General features: G+C 41.1%; 1 protein-coding gene across 1 annotated transcript in view; it reads left to right on the top strand.

The window, feature by feature from the left end:
• Positions 1 to 26,037, top strand: part of LOC311269899 (ephrin type-B receptor 4a-like) — a 39,770-nt gene continuing 13,733 nt past the window's right edge. Inside the window, exons 1-4 of the mRNA XM_084374431.1 lie at positions 1 to 978; positions 20,905 to 20,975; positions 23,941 to 24,225; positions 25,601 to 25,991. Of these exons, the coding sequence (XP_084230557.1) occupies positions 897 to 978; positions 20,905 to 20,975; positions 23,941 to 24,225; positions 25,601 to 25,991 (829 nt within the window). The 5' untranslated portion in view covers positions 1 to 896. The remainder of the gene's footprint in view (positions 979 to 20,904; positions 20,976 to 23,940; positions 24,226 to 25,600; positions 25,992 to 26,037) is intronic.

Here is a 26,037-nt window from a genome sequence, read left to right as displayed (position 1 = left end):
TTGATGCGGTGATGAAGTCCTCGGTGAGCAGCTCACTGTTGTCAGCCCGACGAGCTACTTTAGCGCACAACTTTTAATATCCGCCGTGAGACCGGTCTGCAGCTGACCGAGGGAGAACAAACTACATATTTTCCCTCAGTTTTTGGTCTAGTTTTTGCTCTGTTAATCCAGGCCAGGCTAGACGTGTCGCGCAACATCTCCACCACCTTTTGTGGATTTTTTCCCCCCTCCCGCAGCCAACAGCGAAATAGTCTGGTGCTTTAATTAGGAAGAAAACAAGGGGAAGAAAACACACTTAGGCTTGGATTGTTTTCCCGAACATGACGAGAAGATGTGGGAGCAGGTATGATAATGAGGATTATCTCTAACAGATATGCAGTGAGGTGCCCTGGTTGCGGATTCAGGCTGCTCGGTCATCGAGCTGAGGGGGAGATTTTGGGAGAAGTCGTGTGGAGCACAAAGAGCTTATTAAAGCCGAGGACACAACAAGTTTCAACCATGCACCTCCTGTGCTGACAGAGGACTGAGGTGGGAGAGGAGCTGCAGCACCGTGCTTTCATTCCTCACTGTTGTTTTCTGGCCACACTTTCACCACAAAACAAAGTTGGACGCATTGAGAGAAGTTTCCAGTCTGTCGTTATAACACTTAGTATTAGACGAGCAGTTAAACGAGCTCCGCATTCACTCTGGACTGATAACCACACGAAGCCAAAGTGTACATTTTCTACTGCAGTGATTTTGACCACAGTAGGAGGCTCAAGTCTGAACTGAAGTCCACTTTAAATGCGGAATGGTTTGCGGTCAGTGAGTGCACAGCCGAGCTGCCAGTGCCACTTGATTTTTGACTCGAGGCAAAACAAAAGTCGGTTCATTTTTGGCCATTTGGCACCAGCACCATGGAGCTGACATACTGGTGGAGCATTGTCCTGCTGGGGTGCATCTTCCTGGACTGGGCTCTTCTGGCTTCCGCAGAGGAAGGTAAGTGTGGAGCTTTCCCTTTTAAAATGCTGCCTAGACATGTTTTTCTGTGGTTGCATGGCTGAGAGAGATGTCCAATTAGTATCACATCCTGGTGCTCACCAAAAGGAAGTGTAGGAAAACCACAAGGTAATTTAAAAGCATCCTCACACAAAAATTCAACCTAAATATCAAAGGAATAATCATGGACATGTAATGGATATGATGGCAATTGTTGTATGTTACAGGCATAGAAGTGTCATTATCTTATTTGGAAAGGGTTTTTTCCATGCCATTTCCAAAGAAATAACAAAAAAAGTGTCATTACCCCTTTGTAAGACCTGCTCTCTATTAGTTATCACTTTCAAGTCTTCAAAAGGTTCCCAGGCTGCACCCTGGGGACCCCTAACCAACTCACCCTAAGATCAATAAAACATTCAGGTGCATTGAGGCTAACACTAGGCTGACGTGCTTTCTGTGGGTTGATGTAGAGATCCAGATGAGGCATTTTAGCTTTGAGGGAAAACATCTAACACCTTGTATCAAATGCATAATCTGGATCATAATTAATATCAGCTTCTGCCAGCAGGCTTGACATTAATAGGGAAATTATCCTGGATCAGCTTTGTGAACCCTGGGGGGACAAACAAGACAGCCTTGAAATTAGCTGTCTTAAAGAATACGATGGTTTAAAATTGTCTGGTTTCACAGGCGAGTATAGCTCGGCGTCATCAGCATAACAACAGGGCCAGTTTCTGGGTGATTTGCTTAACACAGGGGTGAAAGACTGAGCCACATCAGAGTCAACTATTTTGCTGGGTGATCATTTATTTTTGATCTCCTGCCACCTCTCTGTCTTTCCGTGACATTAATGGGGACATTTTGTATTCGTTAAGAGTGCTGCTTAGACAACTTTGCGTTAAACCTTTAATAGAAAATGGTCTTTTGAAATCACAGGCCTGTGTTTTTACTGTGGATCAAAGGATCACAACTGGGTTTCTTTAAGAGCTGCTGAACCACAGTGTTTTTTCAAAGCACCTCACTGCTGTGTAGGCTGCATGCTGTTGTGCCACTCTTTATTCTCTATAGTGCTTTTTCTGTTGGTAACCTTATACTCTATATTGCTTGATTTGAGCATAGCTATCATGTTTTTTAGATGTCATTTCCCCCTCAGAATGGACATATACAGTATACCCACAATGTACATGTACTTAAAACAAAACTGTTGGCCCGATAGTCATTTCTCTGGCTGATTTCCAGCAAAAGAAAATAAATTAGCCCTGAAAACAATGGGCGCCTTAACAATGCAACTTTTCCCGTAGTATGTTCGCCCCAATCAGGAGTTGCTGTAAACAGGAACACCATGAACATGCATGACCAAACATATTCTGTGGCAGGAACATGAATCTGTCAACTGCCTCTGGTTTGAGGCTGGACACCATATCCGCTGCTATTGAATGCTCCTTCTTGGAGGAGTGGACTTACAGTAGAGCTGCAATGCTGAGTCGATTGAAAGAAAATTATACAGCAACTATTTTGATACATGTTTAATCGTTTCAGTCATTTCTCAAACAAAAATGTCAAACATTCGCTGGTTCCAGCTTCTTATATGAAGGATTTGTTGCTTTTCTTTTGTCAGTTATGATAGTAAATGAAGAGTGTTTAGGGACAGTTGATTGGACAGGGAGAGGCAAATTGAAGACGCCACTTTGGGCTCTGGGAAATTGTGATGAGCTTTTCTCCCAATTGTGATTGACAGAATAATCAGTAATGAAAACAAGCCTTGGTTGCAGCTTTAATTTACAGTATGGCTTCTGCTGTTGACTGTATAAACACATAGATGTAGTACACAGTATGTGACATCACCCGAGGTTTTCTTAGGGATGATTTGAAGCCTGGCTTTACCACTTGCGCAAACACACCCCTCAAAAGAAGATGTGAAATTACCGCAGCTACTGAGACACTGAATTCTTGCGGGGAGAAACCATGTTGACTTTGTTTTTCAAGAGAGAACTTTGGGATTTTCCCAGGCACTTAGAGGAACTGTAGCTTCTTCTCCAGCTGTGGCTGCAGGTTGGATAGCTTGGTCCCGGCCTCTGACTCAACTCTGAGTTCTATTTTAACCTCAGATCTATGTGTGGGAGGCGATATCCAGCAGTTCTTTTGGTGGCAGACTCATCATGTCCCCATTAAAGAAAATCAAGAATCCAAAATCAGTCGACTTGGCTCTGTTTCCACCTTGCTGGTGTCCAAACAGGTGCAGCACAGGCTGGTTGTGGAGGACAGGCATGTAGTCGGGAGCTGAGGGGTCGAAGCGTCTTGTCGACCGACTCCAGAACATCTGTGTCTTGCCAAGTGTGAACAAGATGTCTGGTTTCCGTGTCTTGGGTAATGGCCCGCTCCTCTGGCAGCGTACTCTGGATCATCCTCCCCCTTGTTCTCCACCTAGTTGGGAATTCTATAATGAACTGATGGGAGGGTAGATGAAGCTCACAGCTGCCAAATCTCTCCTCCTTTTCCAACTAAAGGATAAATGACTCACTTACACACACCACTTGCTCGCTCAGCGCATGGATCTCTATTCCTTCTGTCTCCAGGAAGATTAAAACACGGACCTCTTGATCAGATAATTACTTTGGCTGGAAATTAATAGCAAGCTTTGGGTGGAAATTAGTAACGAGGATGCACACACACTGCCACGTACACACTCACACAGTAAAACTAACCGTCTCTCTCTGCCTGGCCTTGTGTATAAAAAATGTATGTACAGAAAAGTAAAACCAAGGCCTTAAACTGAAAAGGCGTGAGCTTTTTGTCCCATATTAATAATTCTCACTAATGTAGCCCTACTACAATTTTAAAACATATTTGACTTTATAAATGTAAGCTATAAATGTTCCTTATCCTCCCACACTCAGACTCAACCTATGAAGAACCCATTTTGTTTCTCTGCCTGCCCCTCGTTATTCCTCGCACATACAGTTTCTCTCTCTAACAGATAGCAAGATGCAGCCAATGACAAATGCACTGCAGTTTTCTCCACCTGTACTGGTCCAGAACTTAAGTGATGCAAACTCACCCAGACTCTTAGGACAATTTTCCACCCAGGTGGGCGACATGTTCTGTTGTGTTCTGTCTCATTTCCATGGCTTGAAGGCATTTGTTGAGAGCTACCGTTACTGAATCACCTGCGTGATGATCTGAGGTGGAGAAGTTTTGTAAAGTCGCTCTTGATATCAATAGTCAGGTTTCCTCTCAAATGTATCACACATTTTAACCAAATTTCTAGAAAATTGCAAAAGAAAATGCACATTTTCATCCATTACTCTTATGCAAATTAACAGTTAGTAGCATGAAATCTCAGAAAGAGAATGCAGCAAGATGACTTAATTAAAAGAGCCTCAGTCAAACCTCAATCCAATAAAAATGATGGGGAGAGTGTGATGGAAATATATAAACATTTATGCATAGTTTGTGTATTAATCTGAGGACGGTTAGTCTCCTGATTGATCCACATGGATCTGTTGTCCTCATCTGCTGCAGTTTTTCATCCCTCCAGTGGAGTGGAGGCTTCAGTGACGTATATATATCCCATACTTCATGTACGTCATGATTAAATGATAAGTGTATTGACATCAGGGTTGGGCCAATGTACACTTTTTTAAACCAGTGTGATATGAAACCAAATCCCGCACTGAACTGGGAATAGGAAATTTGACAACTAGTTGTCACAATTGAGCTGAACGTAATCAACAGCACCACAAACGATCAGGACATCATTTGTCACAACAATCATTCGACTTACATTTTCTTCTTCTAAAGCTTAACATCAAAATAATAAATAAAATGAAACTTGGGCGTTGTGCAACCAGAGATGGATTCGAACAGTTGGTATTATTGGCTAATGCAGTAACTTTAACAAGGGGGAATCAAGGGGATCACAACCTGCACAAATTCAATTTCTCTTGTGGATGTCAGTCAGAGAAGTGTAGTGTCACCGTGTGCAAACCTCACAACTCTAGTTAATCAGTGGGAGGCAGCACTACTGTGTGGTGCTGAGCTAATATGCTAACTCAGGGCTCCTGCTTACTAGCCTCATACTGCTAGCTCTCCAACTCCAGCTAGTTGACATAAAATCAAACTGTTATAAGCTTGTACACGGGACCCGAACGGAAAAACCAAAAATGTAAACAATCATTAATTGTTCTGTCTAAGTATAAAGACGTATTTGCAATATTTATTCTTTTTTCCCCCGCGCTTCCAGATGAGGTGCATAAAAACAGGTTGACGGAAATGCACTTCAATTTGCTTTGAAATTGCTTGTGTTCATTCAGATCAGTTGTGGTAGAGAAATAGCCAAGACTCTGCAGTGGATGTATGATTGTCTGCTGAACACAAGTACAGGCAGTGTCTCTTTAGCAAAATTATTTATATTTGTCTGGGAGGCTTGTACTTGGCGCTTATAGGTTTTACAGCATTATAAATCCTTCTATATACTGGCGATGGGGAGTATATCCACTGCAATACGGCCTGTTACTCCATCTGTCATCGCCTTATATTTACAAATCATCTCTTTACATAGTGTGCAACAAGAGAGTGCATCTGCCAGTGTCATGTGTTTAGCAGAAGCCTGTCTTGTTGTGACAGCACTTTTTAGCTTCTGCTGATGGAAAGGGGTTAAGTGTCAGCCTGTCTCTTGCAAACTTTACACACAGCAGCGGTGGTTTGTTCCATATCGCACTCTCCCAAACCAAAGCGGCGCTATACAAAAGAGTTGACATTAACATCTTTTGTCTGGCGCTTGAAATGACACGTGCAGCCTCCAGTCTGAACAATGAGCTCACACGGCTACAAGTAGATGCGCCAGGGGCCAAGTGGGAGTAATGAGATAACAGAGTCATAAATTCACATTGCCATTAGTGTTACATGATTTGAAACATATTGTTAATTAAAAAAATATTTCTCCATGCATATTTTATGTGGAAAAAAGTCCGGAAAACTGATATATCGTGAGTGGGTTGCCCCAAATATTCACAGCAGCACAGGCTCACTGAAAATATTTGTGCAGTGCTGCTGATTGATAGTGGTTGGGTGGAAACAGCGAGGGAAGGCTCGTTCACAGCTGTATCTTGCCTTAAACAAATACTGCAACACTCACCAGTTGCTTCTATCCAGTCATATTTGTGTAACCTGCTGATAGAAGGCTTTAAGGAGGAATGAAAGATTTGCATCAACCCTCTAAAAATGCCGGCACTTTTTTTGCCCAATCCGTCTTCTGTTTATTCTTTCACCCCCTGACTCCTCCGTGCCATAACTAGCATAGTGGGCACCATAATGCCTCTCAATCTAAACTAAAACTCAGACGTTTTAAATGCAGAAAGGATGTTTTATCTAAGAGGCCTAACTTGAGCCCCAATCCCTTCTTTCATAGACATGTAGCCTTTTCTTTTGCTACTCTTTCCACGTCCTCTGTCTCCTTGATGTTTGACTGGTGCTATGCTGTTTTCTCTTGCTGACTGTCTCCCCTGCCGTGGAAATGTGGATCGTTTCCCAGAAATCCTTTTAAACGGAACCGATTTTTATAAGAAAGGGATTTGCATTTAAAGCAACCTCCCCCCCTCTCTGAAAGCCTGTAGCCCATCATCCTCAGTACCTCAATCCGATGATTAGCTTCCTCAAGAGTTAAACAGGCATCCGAGTGCCACAAGTACTCTCAGTCCGTGTCTCTCCCTTTTCCCCTCTCGCCGAGAAGGATGCATATGGCAGCGGGGGAATTGCAGGTGGATGATAGTTTAGCTCGCTGAGAGGATACACCCCCAGCCCATACATCCATGTCAGGCATTCACTTTGGAGAGCAGTCTGTCCTCCACCCACACGCTTCTCTCTGAGAGTGGGACACAATGGGGACAGGCTGCAGCAGAGAGGGAATGAGGCCACAGCCTATCAGCCATAAGCGCCAAGGAGAATGGCACTTTTAGAGGGATGGGGGTTCTCTTTGAAGTGAGTCAAGGAGAGATGGGGAGACTGGCGTGAGTCGACGAAATAGAAAGAGCAAGAGCAGAGAGGGCAAAGAGGGTGCAAGTGTGTGCACGTCTGCACACTGCATAATGAGCAAAGTAGGTATATTGCCTATTTGCATTCCATAATCACACACACCTGGGGCCAGATATGTGAGATATGTGTGATGGGCTGAATATGCGATTATAACAAAGGGATTAAAAAGGCTGTTAATTAGACAACAAGTGAGAAGGAGCTATTTATCTCAGGTCCATCTCTCCCATTTATCTTGCACTCTAATCACAGCTGTTATTTGAAGCATACTGAGCATTGTGTTGGGAATAAAATCTTTTGTGAGGCGTTTCTGCACGCCATTGTTGCCCTGCGCCGTGTGATGTTTTTGTCGTTACACACAAAAATAGAATGAAATCTTGCAGGGGGAAGAGCAACACGAGGCTAGCGAGCCGTCTGAGGCTGGATGTGCAAGAATTGATTTATAAAAAGCAACCTTGATTTAAAAAAAAAAAAAAAAAAAAAACCTCCTCAGCTTGCAGCGTGCACTATCAGTAGACTTGATTCGATTCGAGTCTGGGATATTTCTCTCCCTGCGTCACAGGTTGACCTACATCTTCTGTTTGATATGCATGTTTTAAGTTAAAATGCAATTCACTTCTCGGTTCGACGCTGACCTACAGAGCACGTCCATGTTCGCTTCCACCTTCATGCCTGCACACGGCTTCGGCATGTCTCCCAGGGCCTGCTTTCATATACCCCACTGAAGCAAGCGGGCTCTGTGCTATGTACGGCATAACAGAGACATTCCTGTGCGCTAGCTGCCCTCCTACAGCTCGCACACAGCTTAGAGCTTTAAGAAGGGAGTCATGCTCCGAAAAGGAGTGGGTCAGCTCAGTTAAAGAAGCATTAAACACCTTTTTTGGCAGCCTGGTATCTTTTTTTAAGGAGTACTGCACACCAAATTTGCCTTCCCTCATATTCCTCCATATCACGATTGCTTCAACGATAACTGATCGCTGTATCTGCTCAGAGTTGTTGTATTATTGAACACAGTCCGATTTACAAAAGTGTGGTTTTGAAATTCACAAACAGTTTGTAAACTACCGATTTCACTCCTTTATGAAAACACAATACGGCTGGCTGAGGAAGGAAAATCATGCTCTTTGTAATCTAACAAATGGCCTCACATCTAAAGACGAGTCTATCTTTGAGTCTATCTTTATTGTCGATATATCGGTCACCGCCACACAAACACTCGGTCGCAGGCTTGTTGGAGCAGTGTGTGCACTGATGAAGAGAATCAGCCCTCAGTGTTTCTGTTGTTGCTTGAATATGAAAGAGCGTGATGTGTCAGAATGAAAGGGAAATTTCTCGCAGAGAATCTGTTTTCTGGTATCTCGACTTAGATGTGTCAATCCTTAGATGGTTTATTTAGCTGGAGTCTGCACTGTTAGCTGCAAGCTGTCCACCTCCCACAGCAGATTAGTCACTGAAAGATCTCTGTGTGTGTGTGTGTGTGTGTGTGTGTGTGTGTGTGTGTGTGTGTGTGTGTGTGTGTGTGTGTGTGTGTGTGTGTGTTTCTTCCGCAAAGAATTTTTTATTCACCCCCCAAAATGAATTGTACATTCTGCTTTAGTAAAGGCTTTGATAAGAGCTCTGTTTAAAGTACAGCAGTAGACATTTTTGGGACTCATTGAGAGTTCGTTAGATGCATCACAGCAGTAGTTGGAGCTATGTGGGTTTTTCATCAAAGCCAGATTTGAAATAAGATAGGTCACCTGTCATACAGTATATTACTTTGTAAAAGTTCACATTTCCATGCTTTTTACTCGCTGACAAATGGGAGTTAATTTTGCTGCTGCAACTCCGTAGGGTAATATATCATTCCAGCTACATTACAACATTTTGGAATGGATCCCAGTCTTTTGTGCTGCTGATAAAATGGCACAAACATGCTTATGATTAATCTATAGTTATCTGTAGGGCTGACCAGAATGCTTCGAAATTTTGAAGTTGCTACCATTGCCATGGTAAAATTTCTTTTTTTTCTTGAACAAGAAGCAGATGTTGCGTTATTTGCACCGAAAGAGGGGTAAAATGCTGATAAAGAGTGAGAAATGACGTTTAATTTCTCTCAAATCCCGCGCACATTAAAAACCAGAAACGTACACACGATATTAGTACACAGAACCGTGTCCCGCCCACAACACTATTTGATTGGTTACATGTCATGAGTCAAAGAATAATCTGCAATAGCAGCCAAAGTTATCAAATAAATGTGGAAGGAGTGAAAATGGAAACGTTCAGATAAAGTACCTTAAAATGGTATTTAATTGCAATACTTGTGCTTAGTTACATTCCATCACTGGTTATTCTTAATTTTGGCACCAAGATTTTTATGTTTACTGCTAATGTCGGTTCCAAATATTAGTTATGGGTCTTCTTGCTTGCTAATGATCAATCTCCGTATTGGCCATGAAGAAAACATATCGGACGTTCCCTACAGCTGATGATTATTTTATTTGTCAATAAATCTGTCTATTATTTTCTTGATTAATCGATTGGATGTTGCGTTTATAAGATGACATAAAATGGTGAAACATGTCCATATATGTTGTTATATATGTTTCTCATAGCCCAAAATGTCCACAACCTAGAGATTTTCAGTTTACTCATAGAGGAGTAAAGAAACCAGAAAATGTTCACCTTAAAGAAGCTGGAATCACAGAGTTTTGACTTTATTTTTCTTAAAAAGTTAGTCAAACTGAATAAATTGATGAGCGAAATAGTTGGCAATTAATGTAATAGTTGACATCTAATTGATTAATCGTTGCAGCTCTAGCTTAGACAGCTTTGATTATTAGCGGGTAAATCTCACTGAAGCTTTAAAGCCCCCCATAAAATGGTACTCAGGACAGCTCTAGTTATCCAACTGGCAAGTTATCTGGTCTAATTATTGGAAGACACTGCAAACACGAGGGTGGCACAGTCTCCTGCTGGTTAGGAAGATCATCCTGGATTTCTCCACCCAGCAGGGGTGCCATCTATGAGTGACCCCTGACCTCAGGCCTCCCTGAGGACAGGAGAAGACAAGAAGATGAATACCCTCTTGAAGGATTGAGAAAGTGTTTGAAAACAAGCCCATAACCTGCACTTTCCCATGGCGCTTCTGCTGTGATGACACACAGCTCAGCTCGGCTCCCCGGCATCACAGAGGATTTCAAGCCTTCGTTAAAGGAGATAGCAGCTTGAGGCTAGTTGGTTTGTGGAGGGCAGCTTTGACCACAGAAGGATGATGTGTGATAGCTCCCAGATACTAAGCAGGAAGTGTCTTTATGAAGTTGTCAGACCTGGATTTGGTTCATGAGGATCTTGGTGCTGCTGTAAAGAGACACAGATGTATTAGCAACTTTCTGTCTTTGTAATGCATAATTCTCCTTCGAAGATTTTCAGATGATCTTTACATTTTCTGTTGCATAACAAACTGAAAACGTGTGACATTTGGCTTTTTGCAGTCGAGTATGGAATTGTGGCACTTTCTTCTGCCAACGCTGATCACAGGATCTAGAGTGCTTGCTCTGATTTTGATGAGGACATCACCCAGATGAGGAATCAATGAGCAGAGGATCATTTCCCAAACGTAAATGTCTTTTCTTGGCAGTGTGGCTTTTGAGCTTTTGTGTGGCTCATTTCTCCTCTACTCTGCAGTCACACAGACTTTAGCCTTTGATAGCACCTAACAAAGTATAACCTTTTACCAAAAGCATTGGGTGAAAACAGGCACAACAGAAATGTCTTTTTAAAGACCAAAGTGCTAAAATGTGCTGTGCAGTACACATCTGTTTGCTGAGGCACTTGCCTTTCAATCTTTTAGAATCAAGGTCTCTCAAAAAAATGATACACGTGTTGTATTTTTCAGCTCAGAAAGGTTACAGCACGAGTTATAAAAGGTGAGGCATGTTTGCAAAAAGAAGGCATCCTACGTCTCTTCATGTTAGTTATATTTTAGGATTAAGGGTGTGAAAAATATTGATACTATATCATTGTTGTGATATGAGACTATACATTATAATTAAGCAAAGGCATAATTAGGTCATAAGTGTTGTCTTTTCCTGGTTTAAATGCTGCATAACAGCAAAGTGATGTAATTTCCAGACTTACCAGACTGTTCAACTTGTTCTAATACTTGCCTTTACCCACCCAAGTCATTATATCCACATTACTGATGATTATTTATCAGAAATCTCATTTTGTAAGTAGTAAACGGAATATCTTTGGGTTTTAGGACTGTTTCGCGAATTTCCAATAGCTGCAAGCAAGCATACGCATGCATCCACGTGATGTACGTTTGTGTCAGTTAATCAGCTGACCTTTGTCTCATGACCAACACCCGCAGAATCTTGTGCAAGTCTGTAATCCTTTTGGAAGTTATGCGCCTTTTTGCGATAGTGCTTTTCCATTGTCATGCCCCCTTTTATCCAGTTTGCGCAACAACACACACACAACACAAACACACACCTTCACACATACACACTCACACACACTTGATCTCCATGACAAATTTCAGCCCCCAAGGATGAAAACTGTGAGTGCCAAAGGGTGGGGACATTTTTGTGGAACGACAGTCAGAGCGACCTCCAGAACTGCTGGTGATAGTTTAAAAAAAAAGACATTTGTAGCCATCATCTTGGCTGTAAGAAATTATATCAGGAAGTTTTATTATTTTTTAGTTACATTTCAAAAACAAATCAATTAACCAGATAATAATATGCGCATTAATCTATGTGTTAATCCACATTAAAGTGGAATAAAATATGAACGCCTACTCCAAAAAACAATAGATGGTTTGTCTTTTTTCTAATTTGGGCATCATCTCCAGTGTTATTCTTTATTTAAAAGTGGCACGGCTTGTGGTAATGCAGACATTATGAATAGTGCAGCAATGATTTGATTTTTTGAGAAAAAGAATTTTTAACTTTTCGTTTGTAACTCATTCCTCCTCTTAAAGGATTCTCTATCAGGATGCCACCGGGGACTTGGTGTAGCCTGCAACAATGTTCTCAGGAAGCCTTTCAGCTTTTCACAGACTTGAGTTATTTTTGAAGAGGGCTCCAGCAAGTGGTGCCCATAATTGGAAGTAGCAGGAGGTGAATTCACTCAGTGGCAGATCAATATTCAGAAGACGCTGAAATATGCTGTAAAGTAAATCGCTTTAATCAATCATACTGTATGAGAGATAGTGCGGGGAATTATGTGTTTAAAGCTCGTCGTCCTTAAATGTGTCTATTTAGAATTGAATTAGCAATTAAAACAGAAAAAAACTGTGTGAGATTTATTTTCCTTGCTTGCTTCCTGTTTCCTGGGAAATGAATGTTAAAATCTATTGCTTTCACTTCTTTTCGGCAATATTAGTCAGTTCCTGTTATACACAGATGTCCAACAGCAAACACACCCTATAATACCAGTCTAATCTGTTGTCAGACAGCCATAGGTGTCACCTCTCTGTAGATAATGTTCATTTTTCATCTCATGTAGTCTCCTAGGGGGATGTCTCACAGCTCACAGCTATGTGAGTTTTGTTTGTCTGACGGGAAAAAGGCTGTTTGAGTCCAAGATGCACAAGTGCTGTTCAGCTGTTAACACTACGGGTCAAAACTCATTACTTGTAGGCGGTGATATAAAAAGGCACGGCACCAAGTTGACGTCTCACATCCTCTTAACCTTAACCTCTCATTTCATGTGAGGCCTCAAACTTTTTATACCACTGCGATTAAGTAAATATTCACTTTGAACTGGTGTGACTTGAATAATGCAACAGTGTTTCCCTCTACTTTACCACAATTAATTAAAAGAGAATGCCAGTGAATCATAGATGCACCTTTTGGATGCCTCTACCTGCATTAATCAATGTTTGTTTTTGTTCAAACACCAGAGAGACACTTTTTAATTTCACTCTTCTTTTATGATACACAGATGAATTCATATTTAACAGTGAGCAGGAATTAGAAAAGATTAAAAAGGTGATTTTGCCCGGGGATTAGAGCGTATAGTATGTTCAGCTGAATAACAACTAGAAATTACGGCTGGGCGATGTCTACCAAATTGGCACTGACTGATATACCCAATGATTTGTTGATGTTGGGGGGATAGTAACCTCCGCTTCCTACTGTGGCTCCGACGGCAACCTCCTACTGTCTCACCCAGCCAAGAAAGCTCTGGCTCCAGTCACCAGCGAAGGGACCAGGAAAAATTAACTCGCACATGGCGACATATTTTCCTGTGCTGCGTTTAAATGTGTCTTTGTCTCAGCAACACATGTCCCTAGCTTTGCATTCAACCTCTTAAGCTTGAAATAAAGTAAAGAAAAATCGCTGGCACCGATAGAACCGAGCGTCCTGGGTTCGCCTAACTGGGCAGGTTTAATAAAGCAGGACACGGAGAAGTAATGCATTGACCAGCTGCTCTAGCTTCTTTTAATTTTCAAAACTCCTGGCTGATGGCACCTTAGAGGGGACACTACTTTATTGTGAGCCTTTTAAATCACGATGTAACAATGGCAGAGGGCTCAGCGGTTCATAACTGTCAGCCATCAGCAAGGGACGATGTGTCCATTGGCCCAACTAGGGAGGCACAGTTTAAATCTGGCTGATAAATTGTCGGGCCAATTTTGGGAAATATATGTATTACTATTTGTTGTTATCAGTGAAATTTTTGCCAATAAACAGAGCAAATAATACAGAGCCAATGTAACTGATCCAAAGTCCCGCCCCCCTTAGTTGCTGTAGCTAGGTCGGACAAACTTGGCAGTAAGAAACATGGCGACACCGTTCACGTTTAGCTGTGTCCCACAGTGTTTATTACATAGTTTAGAGTAGTCAGGCAATAAAGCTTCAAGAAGTCAACAGCAAGGACTACAGTTACATCTCAGCCTATCTTACCCTGTGAATCTAACTGTTATTGTAGCTGTATCAGCCATGAGAAACAGGTAATTATTAGTTGTTGTGTTGGCTGAAAACATCTACATCGTGCATCCCTAAGCCCAACCCTACTGGAAATCAAAATAGTCTCAGTGTTGTAGTGAATTTATTATTAGCTAAGGAAGAGAAAGTCATCTGACCTCTCACACAAACTCTCCAGTGTGAACCGTGAGACTGATCGGGGGGAAACCCACTGGAGATGATTAATGTAATGGGTCTGTCCAGTAAGACACTGTGTACACCTAAACCAACATTCAGAGGTCGAGTATCTGTCCTGCACTTAATCCTCAGTGTTGTAGGTCAGTCAGTATCACCCACAGTAGTGCATCTTTGGTTTCTGTCCAGTATGAAGCTTCCTCCCGATCTAGGTCACATCCTGTCCTGGGACAGAGACCAACCACAACATGTATTGATATGCGTCCCGACAGACGAGAAAGACAAAAAAAAAAGTGTCAGGCATTAACACCTTTTCTTCATCTCACCTTCGCTCCTTTCATCTCACTTCTCCGTGACACGTACTTCAAGTAGCTGAGCTGCTCCACACAGGACGCCACAGGAGGCCTTTGTTATACAGCAGACAAGGAGTTAAACAGTTTGGGTTGCTGTGCATGTGAATCCCAGACCAGGAGACAGGACGTGGACAGGAACTACAGGAAGCTGAGGTCTAATCTCACTAGACACAACTCTGTCAAAGACACACAAACACGATTCACACGCACACACAAAAACATTCAGTGTGAGTTTTTATGTTCACGTGTACGCATTGACCTAGACTCGCAAACACACCACTGGATTTTTGCTTTAATTTGAATTCTTTTTATGCACTATAGTGCGAAGGACGTCCAAAACTAACTTTTTAAAATATTAAATAAAGTTATTCTCTGTAACATTTGGTCAATAATGCCTGGAGGAGAATCACCCCTAACATATAATGAATGTGATTTGTGAAATAATTACTGAAGACTCCAACAAACAACAAACTTGGTTGACTTTTGTAGTAGCAGCTGTAATCCATCAAACTAATGTTGATACAGACAAGCTCATTAATTGTACCTATGATTAGCCATGTATGAATATTGGCCTCACTTGAAAACATCTGCTAATGTTAATATGGAGAGAAAATGACCACAATGAAGGACTTTTAAAAATGTGAAAGTTAATTATTTTGGGATAAGCCACGCACGTTTGCATGATAAGTATGAAGCTACAGCTTGTTTGCTTTGCTGAGCACAAAGGAACAGAGGGAAACTGCTAGCTAGGATGCATGGATTTAATTAACACGATATAATATGTTAGCACATGTTAGCTAGTGAACTTTAGAGCTGTTGGTAGGAGATTTTCCCAGGCTAGCTGTTTCCCCCTATTTCCAGTCTGTGTGCTAAGCTAAGCTAATGGTGCAGACATGAGAGTGGTGTAGATATTCTCATCTTACTCCTGGCAAGAAAGTCAATAAGGATATTTCCCCAAATATTAAACCTCTCCTTTACATTAAGTGTGAAATGTGGAGGCCTGAAATTGCCCGAGGCTCCAGAACATCCCATAAGCATGTCTGATTTCAGGGTACCGGCTTAGCAAAATTTAAAACATATGCTTGCAGTATTCCCCGAAACACATAAGGTTTTGAGTTATACCTTGAGCACAATAACTCTCCTATCAAAGACATGACTTCATACACTGAGAAACAGGGCAAAGCTTCATATGGAGCTTGAAATGGAGCAGCTTTAAGTCCCAAACCACTAAACAAATATTAGGGAAGCAGATGTGATTTCTTTGCTTCGCCATTCATTATTTATTTCATTTTTGTGTCCTGTAATTATCAACAGTGTAATAATCAAGCTGCACATGTGGGACATATCAACAATATTATTCTAAGTTGGGAAGATTTGATTTAAAAGCGAAGTATTGAGCAGAAATACATCATAATGACATTAAGATGTTATCAGTCTGGCATCATGTTAGCTAACCAAGTACATAAAAAAAATGAAATAAACAGTGAGAGCATGTAAATCAATGACTGTAGCTGTAATATTAGGAAACGCACTGATAAGCCCATCTAGTTTGAATACATGTGTCATCTGTAAATCCCAAACCCTCTAATATCTTCCCCTTCTCACATTCCTCTTTTTCATTATCCCTGTTCTTCCCCTCTGTCTCCATTTCTCTAGGTGTATGAGGGTAATTGGTACTCTGTTTCTTTAATTAAAATGAGGTCTAATTGTAGCCAAAGCAGGGCAAACATTCATAGGCCTATAATTTCCCTATCACACTGCACAGCCACAGAGAAAGTGGAAAATAGGGAGGGGAAAGAGCAGCGCAAGGAAAGCAATGAAGAATTGCCAACGCGGGTCCTGCTCTTGAAATTTGAGGTCAGTTGTCTAAAACCTGAAGACAGCTGTATAGAAAATGAGGGTGTAATATTCACTGTATGGCCCCCCCCTCTTTGTGAAAAGTACAGGGTCGAGTTTTACATTTCAAAAGAAAACCATGTACAACACCCTCCATTGTTGTCTGCCTGTCATACAGAAAACTTAAAACCTTCTAACAGTCTGTGTTTTTCTGACAAGGTTTGATGATTAAAACTACACCACTGCTAGCACTAATACCTCAACACACCTACTTCAAACCTCCCTGTCAGTGTCTGGGAAATAATTGGCTAACAACATTTAACTTCAAGCATTTTTTTTTTAATTCCAAGTCTATGCCCTGCTCTTCTTGTTAGCGCCAGTCTGAGTTCAGACTCCTCTAGTATCTCCTAATGTGGACGATTGTACTGTAATTACTGTACAATTGTTTGTTTTGGGTGTTAAATATGGCCAGATGACGAGTTTTCATTGTTCCTACATTTTTCTAGCGCTGGGGGCAATTTTCCGGCGGTGGGTGGCCGGCGCTCTTGTAAGAATGAAGGGGAAACGCCAGCTTCCTCTTACAGGGCTTAAGTCTGAGTCTGCTTCAGTGAAAGGCAATGCCGTGCATGCACGTAGTAGAAACACTCACGCATCCTGTCTCATAAACCTTAATGATAGAGCACGATAAACAGTGATTACCACGCCAGGGGAGGTGGTGTTTCTTCTCCACTCCTTCAAAACAAAACAAAAAACAACAACAAAAATCTCCATATGAAACTGAGGCAGGTGTGCATATGAAAGGTGGAGACGGGGCAGTCTCCAAACAGAAGCCTGAGCGTTATGAAGGTTTTTTAAAAATTAAGCCAGAGTGAACTCGAGGTAGACTAAATGCGGGGGAAAGCACCTTCCTGAACTTTGTCATCCAATTATCCTCCTCATCCACCTCTGTCCTCATTTTTTTTCCCCGCTCTCTGCAGACTTCCCTTTCTTCCTCTCTATCGCCTCAGATTGCTGTTATAAAGCTGGCGGGCTTGTGTGGTTTTGAAGTCGAGGAGGATGAGAAGCATGTGTGCTTGTGTTTCCTTACAGGGAGTTTGCATAGAGAGAGAGTAAAATTGAGTAGACTGCAAAAGAGAAGACGGTTATACAGGGGGGAGAGGGTGCTGATTAAAAGTCACATTTGCCTCTCAGTGTGATAGAAGGACGAACCTGCTGCATATGCGACCCGGAGAATTAGTGGTGTCAAGTCATTGCTTTCATGTGCTGTGCATGAGACAGGTCACACAGAGGATAGGAGCGAGAAAATGACAACCGAGGTGGAATGCTATGAGAAAGATTTAAGTCATTTGGCTGTAAGGAATTGAAAAGGTGGTGAATTCTGCATTTGTGTGTGTGTCTGTGTGTGTATGTGTGTGTCTTGTTGTTTACTTAGAAAAATTTATTAAATTAGCACAAGTGAGATTAAATGATCATTGAAATCATTAGATCATCAGGGGATAAAGAGTCGGATATTTATAGATATCAGCAGCTGTTTTCCACTCAGAACACTTGTGCGTTTACTGTTCATTATTTTGTTTTAAAAAGTGTTGCAGTTGAATATGTTTTTGTAATCTAAAAGAGGAGGCAGAGGAGGATATATTTATTTAATGCAGCCATCAAAGCAGTCGTTGGTATTACTGTATTACCCTGTTGATTCACCCTGTTAATATTCCGAGTAGAATTTGAGATGTAGGATTATTTATTTTTAAGTGAGGGAAAATTAAAAAGTTATTACCTCGATCATCACAGTGGAACACTATAAACAATGTGCTCGGAGTAATATAATTTTATACTCTTTTAAACGTTGGGTGCAGCTATGGAAGGACTAAAAACACGTTACAGTCCATTCTGAATAGACAACAATCTTTAACCAACAGTTAAACCCAGAGCTGCATTGATTAATTGATTAGTTGTCAGCAACCAACAATTTCTATCATCGATTCATCAGTTCGAGTGATTTAGGAAGATAAAAAAGTCCAAATTTTCTGATTCCAACTTCTTAAATGTGAATAATATCTTTTTCTTTGCTTCTCTATGCCAGTAAACTGAATATTTTGGGGTTGTGGATGAAACAACACATTTGTGGATGTCATCTTTTTCACCTTTTTCTGACATTTTATAGACCAAGAAAACCGAATCCATTAATCAAGAAAATAATCGATATGAAAATAATTTTTACTTGCAGCCCTCCATGAGTGATAAACTATTTTAACTGTCTACGGATGGATTCAGCTGTAACATTTCATCTCAGTAGGAAGCATTTATACTCTGTCTTACATCACACATGTTTTTATGAGCCTTCATGTGTATTTCATTGCAATGTGGGCTGGTAAGTGGTAAATGAGATTGCCTCTCACTTTATGGAGGATCACAGAGATTAGTAACTGTAGGCGTTGCAGTTATTTTTGTAAAATACTACAAGTGTTGGTGCTGAGCGGTGCTGTGCAAAATATTTTCATATAGCTCAAGGAGACCCTGACAGGTTTCATATCTACATAATGTTCTGTGTAAAAGCTTTCCTCCTGTATACAGTGTTGCTCAGGGAATTGGCTTTGACTAGATACTAACTTGGACATCAATATAAGGATTACAATGGATGAAGCAGTGGGAGGTGTGGTGATGAAACATGTGAGATGTAGGTATCTTTCTGTACTCTAGGGCCTCCAATAATGATTCTTTTTATTTTTGATGAAATTTTTTGAAAATTGCCCGAGATGATGTCTTGAAGTTGCTTGTTTTCACCAAGCAACAAAAAAAAATGGCTGAAAAATGAGCACAACGCAATAGTGCCAAATAGTGCAGTTCCTTCAATAGCCACTTGAGGCTGGCTCGAAAGCGAGTCAATAGATATCATATTAAAATGCTAACCAACTGCTAAGATGGTGACGGCCGGATCCACCACACTGAGCTTCACTGATGGAGACTACTTTATGTTTTATACAGTCTGGTCATCACCAGTCAAATGTTTAAAACTGGGATATATTCAACAAAAATATTAAACACAGGAAACCAGGATAGTCTCACACTCACACAGGTCATGTTGGGCATTTTTCTTGATAAATTACTGGAACGATGTTTTGGTCATCGAAATTGTTGCCAGTTTATGTTAGACATTAATGGACCAATCATTTCACCTCTACTTTGGGGTTCATTAAGTCGAAGTTCCATAAGATTGGAAACCTTCTTAACATGTAAACTAGTATTTAATAATGGCAAAAGCCATTATTAAACCAGTATAAGAATATATAATAATGGAGTAGTACAGGGTCATCTAACCTCCACATTTGGATAAATACAGATGGAATCACTGAATCTGTGAATTAAATTAGTCACTTTGATTTTGACAGGCATAGAATCAAAGCAGATGTTTTGGACAACAAAGCAACATGTTGAAGCAAGTAGGAGGTGGAAACAACACATTTGAAACAGTTGAGAAAAACAACACGTTGTCCTCATCCAGGATTCAGAGCGAAGCATTTTACACAGCCGGTTTTTTTTATGACTGTAAGAATGTATTAAGAATTATCTTATGACACTATTGGTACTTAATTGTTTCGGTGTGTTTCAGACAACATTTATAAAGCATTTGTACTCAAATAAATGTCAAATGATGGAAAAAACAAAACGTATACTTTGGGGGAAAATAAAACCGTAATAGATAATTTGAAAAAGATGTTTTCTTTAATGCAGCGGCTGATGTAGTGTTGTGCTCGTCTCTGTGTGTCTGTGTGTGTAGAGTGTGTGTAAGTGGGGTTATGGGATGACAGGCTTTACTGTTGAGTCTTATACTGGGAGCCTAATTCAACAAAACATCTTAATAACCCCAATGATAAACTCTCACTGAAACTCCCATTTCCTCCAGCATCCATTTTCATGCAGGTGCTCTCCTTGATCATGGCACCCGGGAGAGCCGCATTAAATCCTGTTTATTGGTAAAACCAAACTGCCTCACCCTTGAGATGAGCTTCTGCAGGGGAACATGTCGGGCTCTAAAAGCCGGTCTGAGACAGAAACCTCATCCCATCAGTATAAACACTAGTCACAATTCAGCAGAGACAGTCTGCACAGAGACAGCGAGGAGGAGAAAAAAAAATGTCCTCACATGAAAAGAAGTCCCTTCACCTTAACCTAACTCTGCAGCGAGTAACATGCAGTCACAGGTCCCGGATTTTATTGGGATGCTGAATCATAGCAGAGCAGCTCAGGTTGTGTGAGCGCTGGCAGCCTGCCCCTCAAAAGATTACAAAAAATCAATCCTATTGTGATCACAGGTCGTGACTGGGAGGGCTCAAATCTTTATATACTCATGTCCGTGTGTGTAAATCTGGTCGATTCTCTTGTTCCAGCTAGGAGGGAAAAAATTTTAGGGTAGTGGGAATGTTTCTGTGGATGTAATTGACTGGTGAAACTCCATCTTCTACCCTAATCCCAGTATAAGCCATGGCTGATACTTGGCAGAAAGCTTGGGACTCGAAATATGTTCACTCTGTTTCTCTGAATGTAAATGAGCCTCAAACGTGCCATTTTTACATTTCCTGCTGTGAGTGATTTGTTTTACTATATTTTTCTTACAGAGGTCCTGATGAACACAAAGACAGAGACCTCTGATCTCAAATGGACCATCTTCTCAACTGCCAAACCCGAGGTACGTAACCCCAGCTTCACTATGTTATCTGTATTACTAACACGGGCCACGTAGTGAGTGACTGGGGATTTTTGGCTTCCAGCTGTTCCTTTGTTACTTTGGCTATAAAAGAGTCTCCTTATATGGCAGGTAACTGACAGAATAAAGAGAACGCCAGAGTGAACGTGGGATTCAAAGTATATTGGAAGCAGATGCTTTGATATATCCCATCAACCTTGGAGTTGAAGTCACTGGCTGCCCACAATTTTTAAATCCTGGAGCCAGAAAAAGACATATTTGTAATTTGATCAACTGAGGGCTGGTTGCTAGGGTATTTTTGCCAGCAGCGTCAGTAACCAAAACTGCTCAACTCGCTGATGTCTCAGATGGAAGACGGCTACAGTGACGCTGGCAAAGGGAGACTTCTGGAACTGGACGGAAATACTCGACAAATCTGTCTGTGCTTTGCTTTTGATTAAAATGCAAAGAAAAAAACAAGCCAGCAGTCTCTAAATAGTTTGCAAAGGCACTGTCATCTAAAGCAGTGTATTAAAAGCTCCACATTGTCAAAAACATGGCTGGATTATGTTTTATGACACAGAACACTAAAAAGTATATGACAGTGAGTTAGCTGATTATGACAGGCAGCAGTGAGGAGATGCCATGAACTGTCTGCATCAAAAGTTACAAATATAAAAAGCTTTACGTCTGCTTATTTATTTTTATCATGGATAAAATGTGGATATTTTTGGCAACTTCCAATTTTGTCAGATATAAATTAAGGCTTTTCAATGTCAAAAATACTTCACGCATCATTGCATAATGGGAGTTGTTGCATTCACTTTTTTCCCCCAGAGGATAAGTAAAGCTCATACTCATGTTAAACCTCCAGTGTAATCATTTTTCTGCTAATAAACCAATAATGTACTTTTTACTTCACTACATTTATTTGATAACTTAAGTTCCTGGTTACTTTGCAGAACAGAATATTAAGACTGCATTATTATTTAGCCCCAGAGCCAAAGTAGCAGATTTTTAACTTATTTATTTTATCGGCAGTCTGACAAAAATCCCCAATTCAGATAATTAGAAAAAATATGAAAATCGGATCTCATAATTGGACAGGTGGATAATTGGTCGATCCCTAGTGATGTGTATTTGACTACAGTCACAGACAACCGTGATTATTCCTGTTATGTGTATTGGTACATGTCATGTACCTCGCTCCAACCTATACAGAAATGAATACAGCAAAGCAAACACAATCCTGTGATGTTAAACATTAATAACATTCAGCCACTTAATGTTGCATTACATCTCCCCCTTCCATTGCATTCACGTCACAACGCTGCTGTTGTTTGAATCATCTGCCCCCTCACGTGGACGCACTAGCTAATGTTGCTAACACTAGCAAGCATTAGCTAACTTCACTAATGCTAGCTAGCAAACATTAACGTTTCTTACGCTAGCAAACGTTAGTTTTAGTAACACTGGCTAGCTGACGTTAGGGCGTAAGAATAGCTGAGTTCTATAGTTTGTTGGACAAATACTAAATAACTCAGCTATTCTTACTTTTTTCACCATAAACTGGCAACTAAAGACTAATCACTGACAACACACAGACACAGTATAACACAAACTGTGTTATACTGTTGGCTCTCAAACCTTGTTTGAAGCTGGAACCAACCATCAGAATTCTTACACAGAGAAAAACAAAACAATCATTTTGGACCTGACAAAATGTTTGAAGTGATTGATTCACAATCACAAACAATGATGTTTTTAAGGAAAAGAGATGCCTTTATTCTGCGCCTTTCTACAAGCTCTGTAGATGTGTTATTTGTAATGTTAAGTTAATGTGATTGGCTTCACATAAACAGAACATTAGCACAGTAATGTACTGACTTACATTAACACCAACATGTTACAGTATGTTGTATGATATGAAGAATTTACAGTGTCTCTTAAGATCTCATATGGCCTATATGACTCTATCTCACAGCACTTAAAGTGTGAAAACACATCTTTATATTTGTAGATCTGTCTGTTTTGCTTTCAAAATACATGCTTGCCAATTGCTTTAAATGATTTTTGTCATATCCCGATGAGCCCTGTGGGATATTTTGCACATCTTTATCAAAGAAAACATTTTGTACACAGAAAAATGTGCTGCCAGAGTCCATACGATTTATTTTTTGGGGGGGATTGAAAGGGAAATTCTCCCCTCAAGAGATGCAAACCTGGCTCTCAGTGCTCTGCTGCACTGTAATTCATTCCGACCAGTATTCTGCCTCACTCAACACATCATCTGCAAATGGATTTTTAAAGATTTACATATTTACATAACTGAATTTCTGAGCCTCAAGTTCAGCAAATCTGCTAAATTCTGCCCCGAGTATGTTAATTTCTTGCTTGTTTCCCACTCTTGGGAACATGGTGATGGCGAACATGTTTGCTGTTGACTCAGAAGTCAAACATTAAAGCATTTCTGTGTTGCATTTGGCTCCCCAACAAATGCAGATTTCTGTGGAGGGGTTTCACTTCATACATATTTGTGATATCCCCTCTGTATTCTTGTATTTTAGTCTAAAAGCGTGTTTGAAGGTTGAGAGCTGTGTCTGTCTCGGCTGCTGAGTGCAGTAGTGTGCTCTGTTTGACAAGTGAGACTTGTATTCCCACAAGCTGGGCTGCAGCTCAGCAGGAGGAATGATTTAACAACCCAGATTCAAATTCAGGCTGGATCAAAATCCACTGCTGGCCACATCTGTCCCATGGGCCTCTGACAGGTTCACTACAGCAGAGGGCCAACAAAGAACTGCAACATTATCATGACGAATAGGACTTTTAATGTGACTAATTATATAAAGACCCAAGTGAAAGTCTACAGGAGAATAAATGTACCAAAGGCTCACAAAAATGTTTTCTGGGTCAAACATCATTGTAACTTGAAACCTGACAGCCCTTTGTTTCTCCTCTTTGCTCTCAGTGGGAGGAAGTAAGTGGTTTAGATGAGGAGAACAACAGCGTGAGGACCTATCAGATCTGTCAGCTGACTGACAGCTCGTCCAGCCATTGGCTGCGCAGTGGCTTTATCCAGCGTCAAGGAGCATCGCAGGTTTACGTGGAGCTACGATTCACCATGATGGAGTGTTCGTCCCGGAGCACCCACCACCGCAGCTGCAAGGAGACCTTTAACCTCTACTACTACCAGGCTGACTCCAATGACGCAACGACCACATACCCACCCTGGATGGAGAACCCGTACACCAAGGTACATCCACACACACACCGCCTGATATTGTATGTACGTAGGTTAATCACAAACGTTCATGGTTATGGGATATCTTATCATTATAAGTAAAGGTCGTTGTCCTCTCCTGCTGCTTTTATAATCACATTTTTATGATTTTATCACATTAAACATCTGCATTAAAGGCCCACTCCACCCATTTGCGTTTAAAGACCACTTTACTTGTCATGTTAGGTACCTCTCAGTCCATGTAAACCACTTTATGATGTCATATTTGGCTCTAGAAGAACTTTTTCACAACCAAGAGCACATCTTCATTATCATTTAGAGCAACATTATGTAGATAATTGGTGCCTTGTGCAATTGAAAAATGCCATTCACAATTCCTTAGAGCCTACAGTGGTGACTTTAATTTGCTTGTTTTGTCTGACCATATTTTTGGAAGTTTTAATCACACTGATGGCTAAAAGTGTGGATAATCTGTCTCTTGTGAGTCCCCCAAGTTTTATGGAAGTGCAATATTAAATGACTAAAGTACTCTTTTAATGCGTTCTAGAAAAACGCCTAATGAATTCAGAAAGAAGAACGGCTGCCCAACTCATTTAAAAAAGGGGCACCATTAGCAATAAAGTTCTTGTCTTACTTTAAAATCTTCTAATCAAGAACTCTCAAAGCATACCCTGTATTTGTTACATTTTTAGATTGACTTCTTATTTGCATCTGGCTTCCATTCGTTTCTTTACAGTTCAGCTTTCAGAGACTAACAACTTGCTTGAGGTATTTATTACAGTTGATGTTGAATCACTTTTTGTTTTTGTCTAAGTTATGTTATCGTCTCACAGGACCAGCGACAGTTTCGAAACCTCTCCCTGTCAGTGCATTTGATCTGTTTGGCAACCTGCGTGTTTGTTTATTTTTTAACCTGTGGGTTTCATTTTCAAAACACACAGCTTATGAGTGCAGCGCTGTTCTGCGTCATTGCAAAACCTCAGATGTCGTAGTGTCCTTGTACACACCGCCGAAAGAGAGGTTTCAAAAACAGTGCCGACTCCTCGACTTCATTGCCACTTAATAATGTAACATTGACAGAAAAATAAAAGTGATGAAATGTTCACTGTGATGAATTACCTTTCTCCCAAACACGTTTCAAGTCCCTGCAAGTCGAGGTTCAAAGCGTAACTGTAACAAATGGCTGCCAGGAAGGTAGTAAATCAATCTAAAATCACAGTGGTATGCTTTGGAAAACGTTCAATAATGTAAAACATATGTGTTGTCTACTTAATGGGCTCAAATGGATAAAACATGCAAAATCACCAGTCTGGTTCTCTTTAAAAGTGAATCCTGTGTGTTGGAATCTGACCATTACATAGATCTTTTCTCTTTCTTCCTGTCCTAGGTGGACACAGTGGCTGCGGACTTTCTACTAAGGAAGGGTGGGGAACGGAAATTTAATGTGAAGACCTTAAGACTCGGCCCTCTCTCCAAGAGAGGCTTCTACTTGGCTTTTCAGGCTCAGGGCGCCTGCATGGCCCTGCTGTCTGTCAGGGTGTTTTTCAAAAAGTGCCCTCCCCTGGTCAGTGCCCTCTCCTCTTTCCCTGAAACTGTGCCCCGAACTCTGGTGCAAGAGGCACAGGGTGTGTGCGTGGAGCACGCCACCCAGCAGGGGCCCCGACCTCGGCCTCCCAAGCTCTTCTGCGGGGAGGACGGCCAGTGGGTGGGCCAGCCGACGACGACCTGCGCCTGCCTACCAGGATTTGAGCCGGCTGAAGGACACACAAGATGCACAGGTAAGAAGGAGGCCACATATACAAGTATGTATATACAGTAGACGAC

This window comes from Pagrus pagrus (genome assembly GCF_965226575.1).
Source record: "Pagrus pagrus genome assembly, chromosome: 14".
NCBI lineage: Eukaryota > Metazoa > Chordata > Actinopteri > Spariformes > Sparidae > Pagrus > Pagrus pagrus.
The sequence above is the reverse complement of the archived record's forward strand: the minus strand, read 5'-3'. Positions and strand labels throughout refer to the sequence as shown.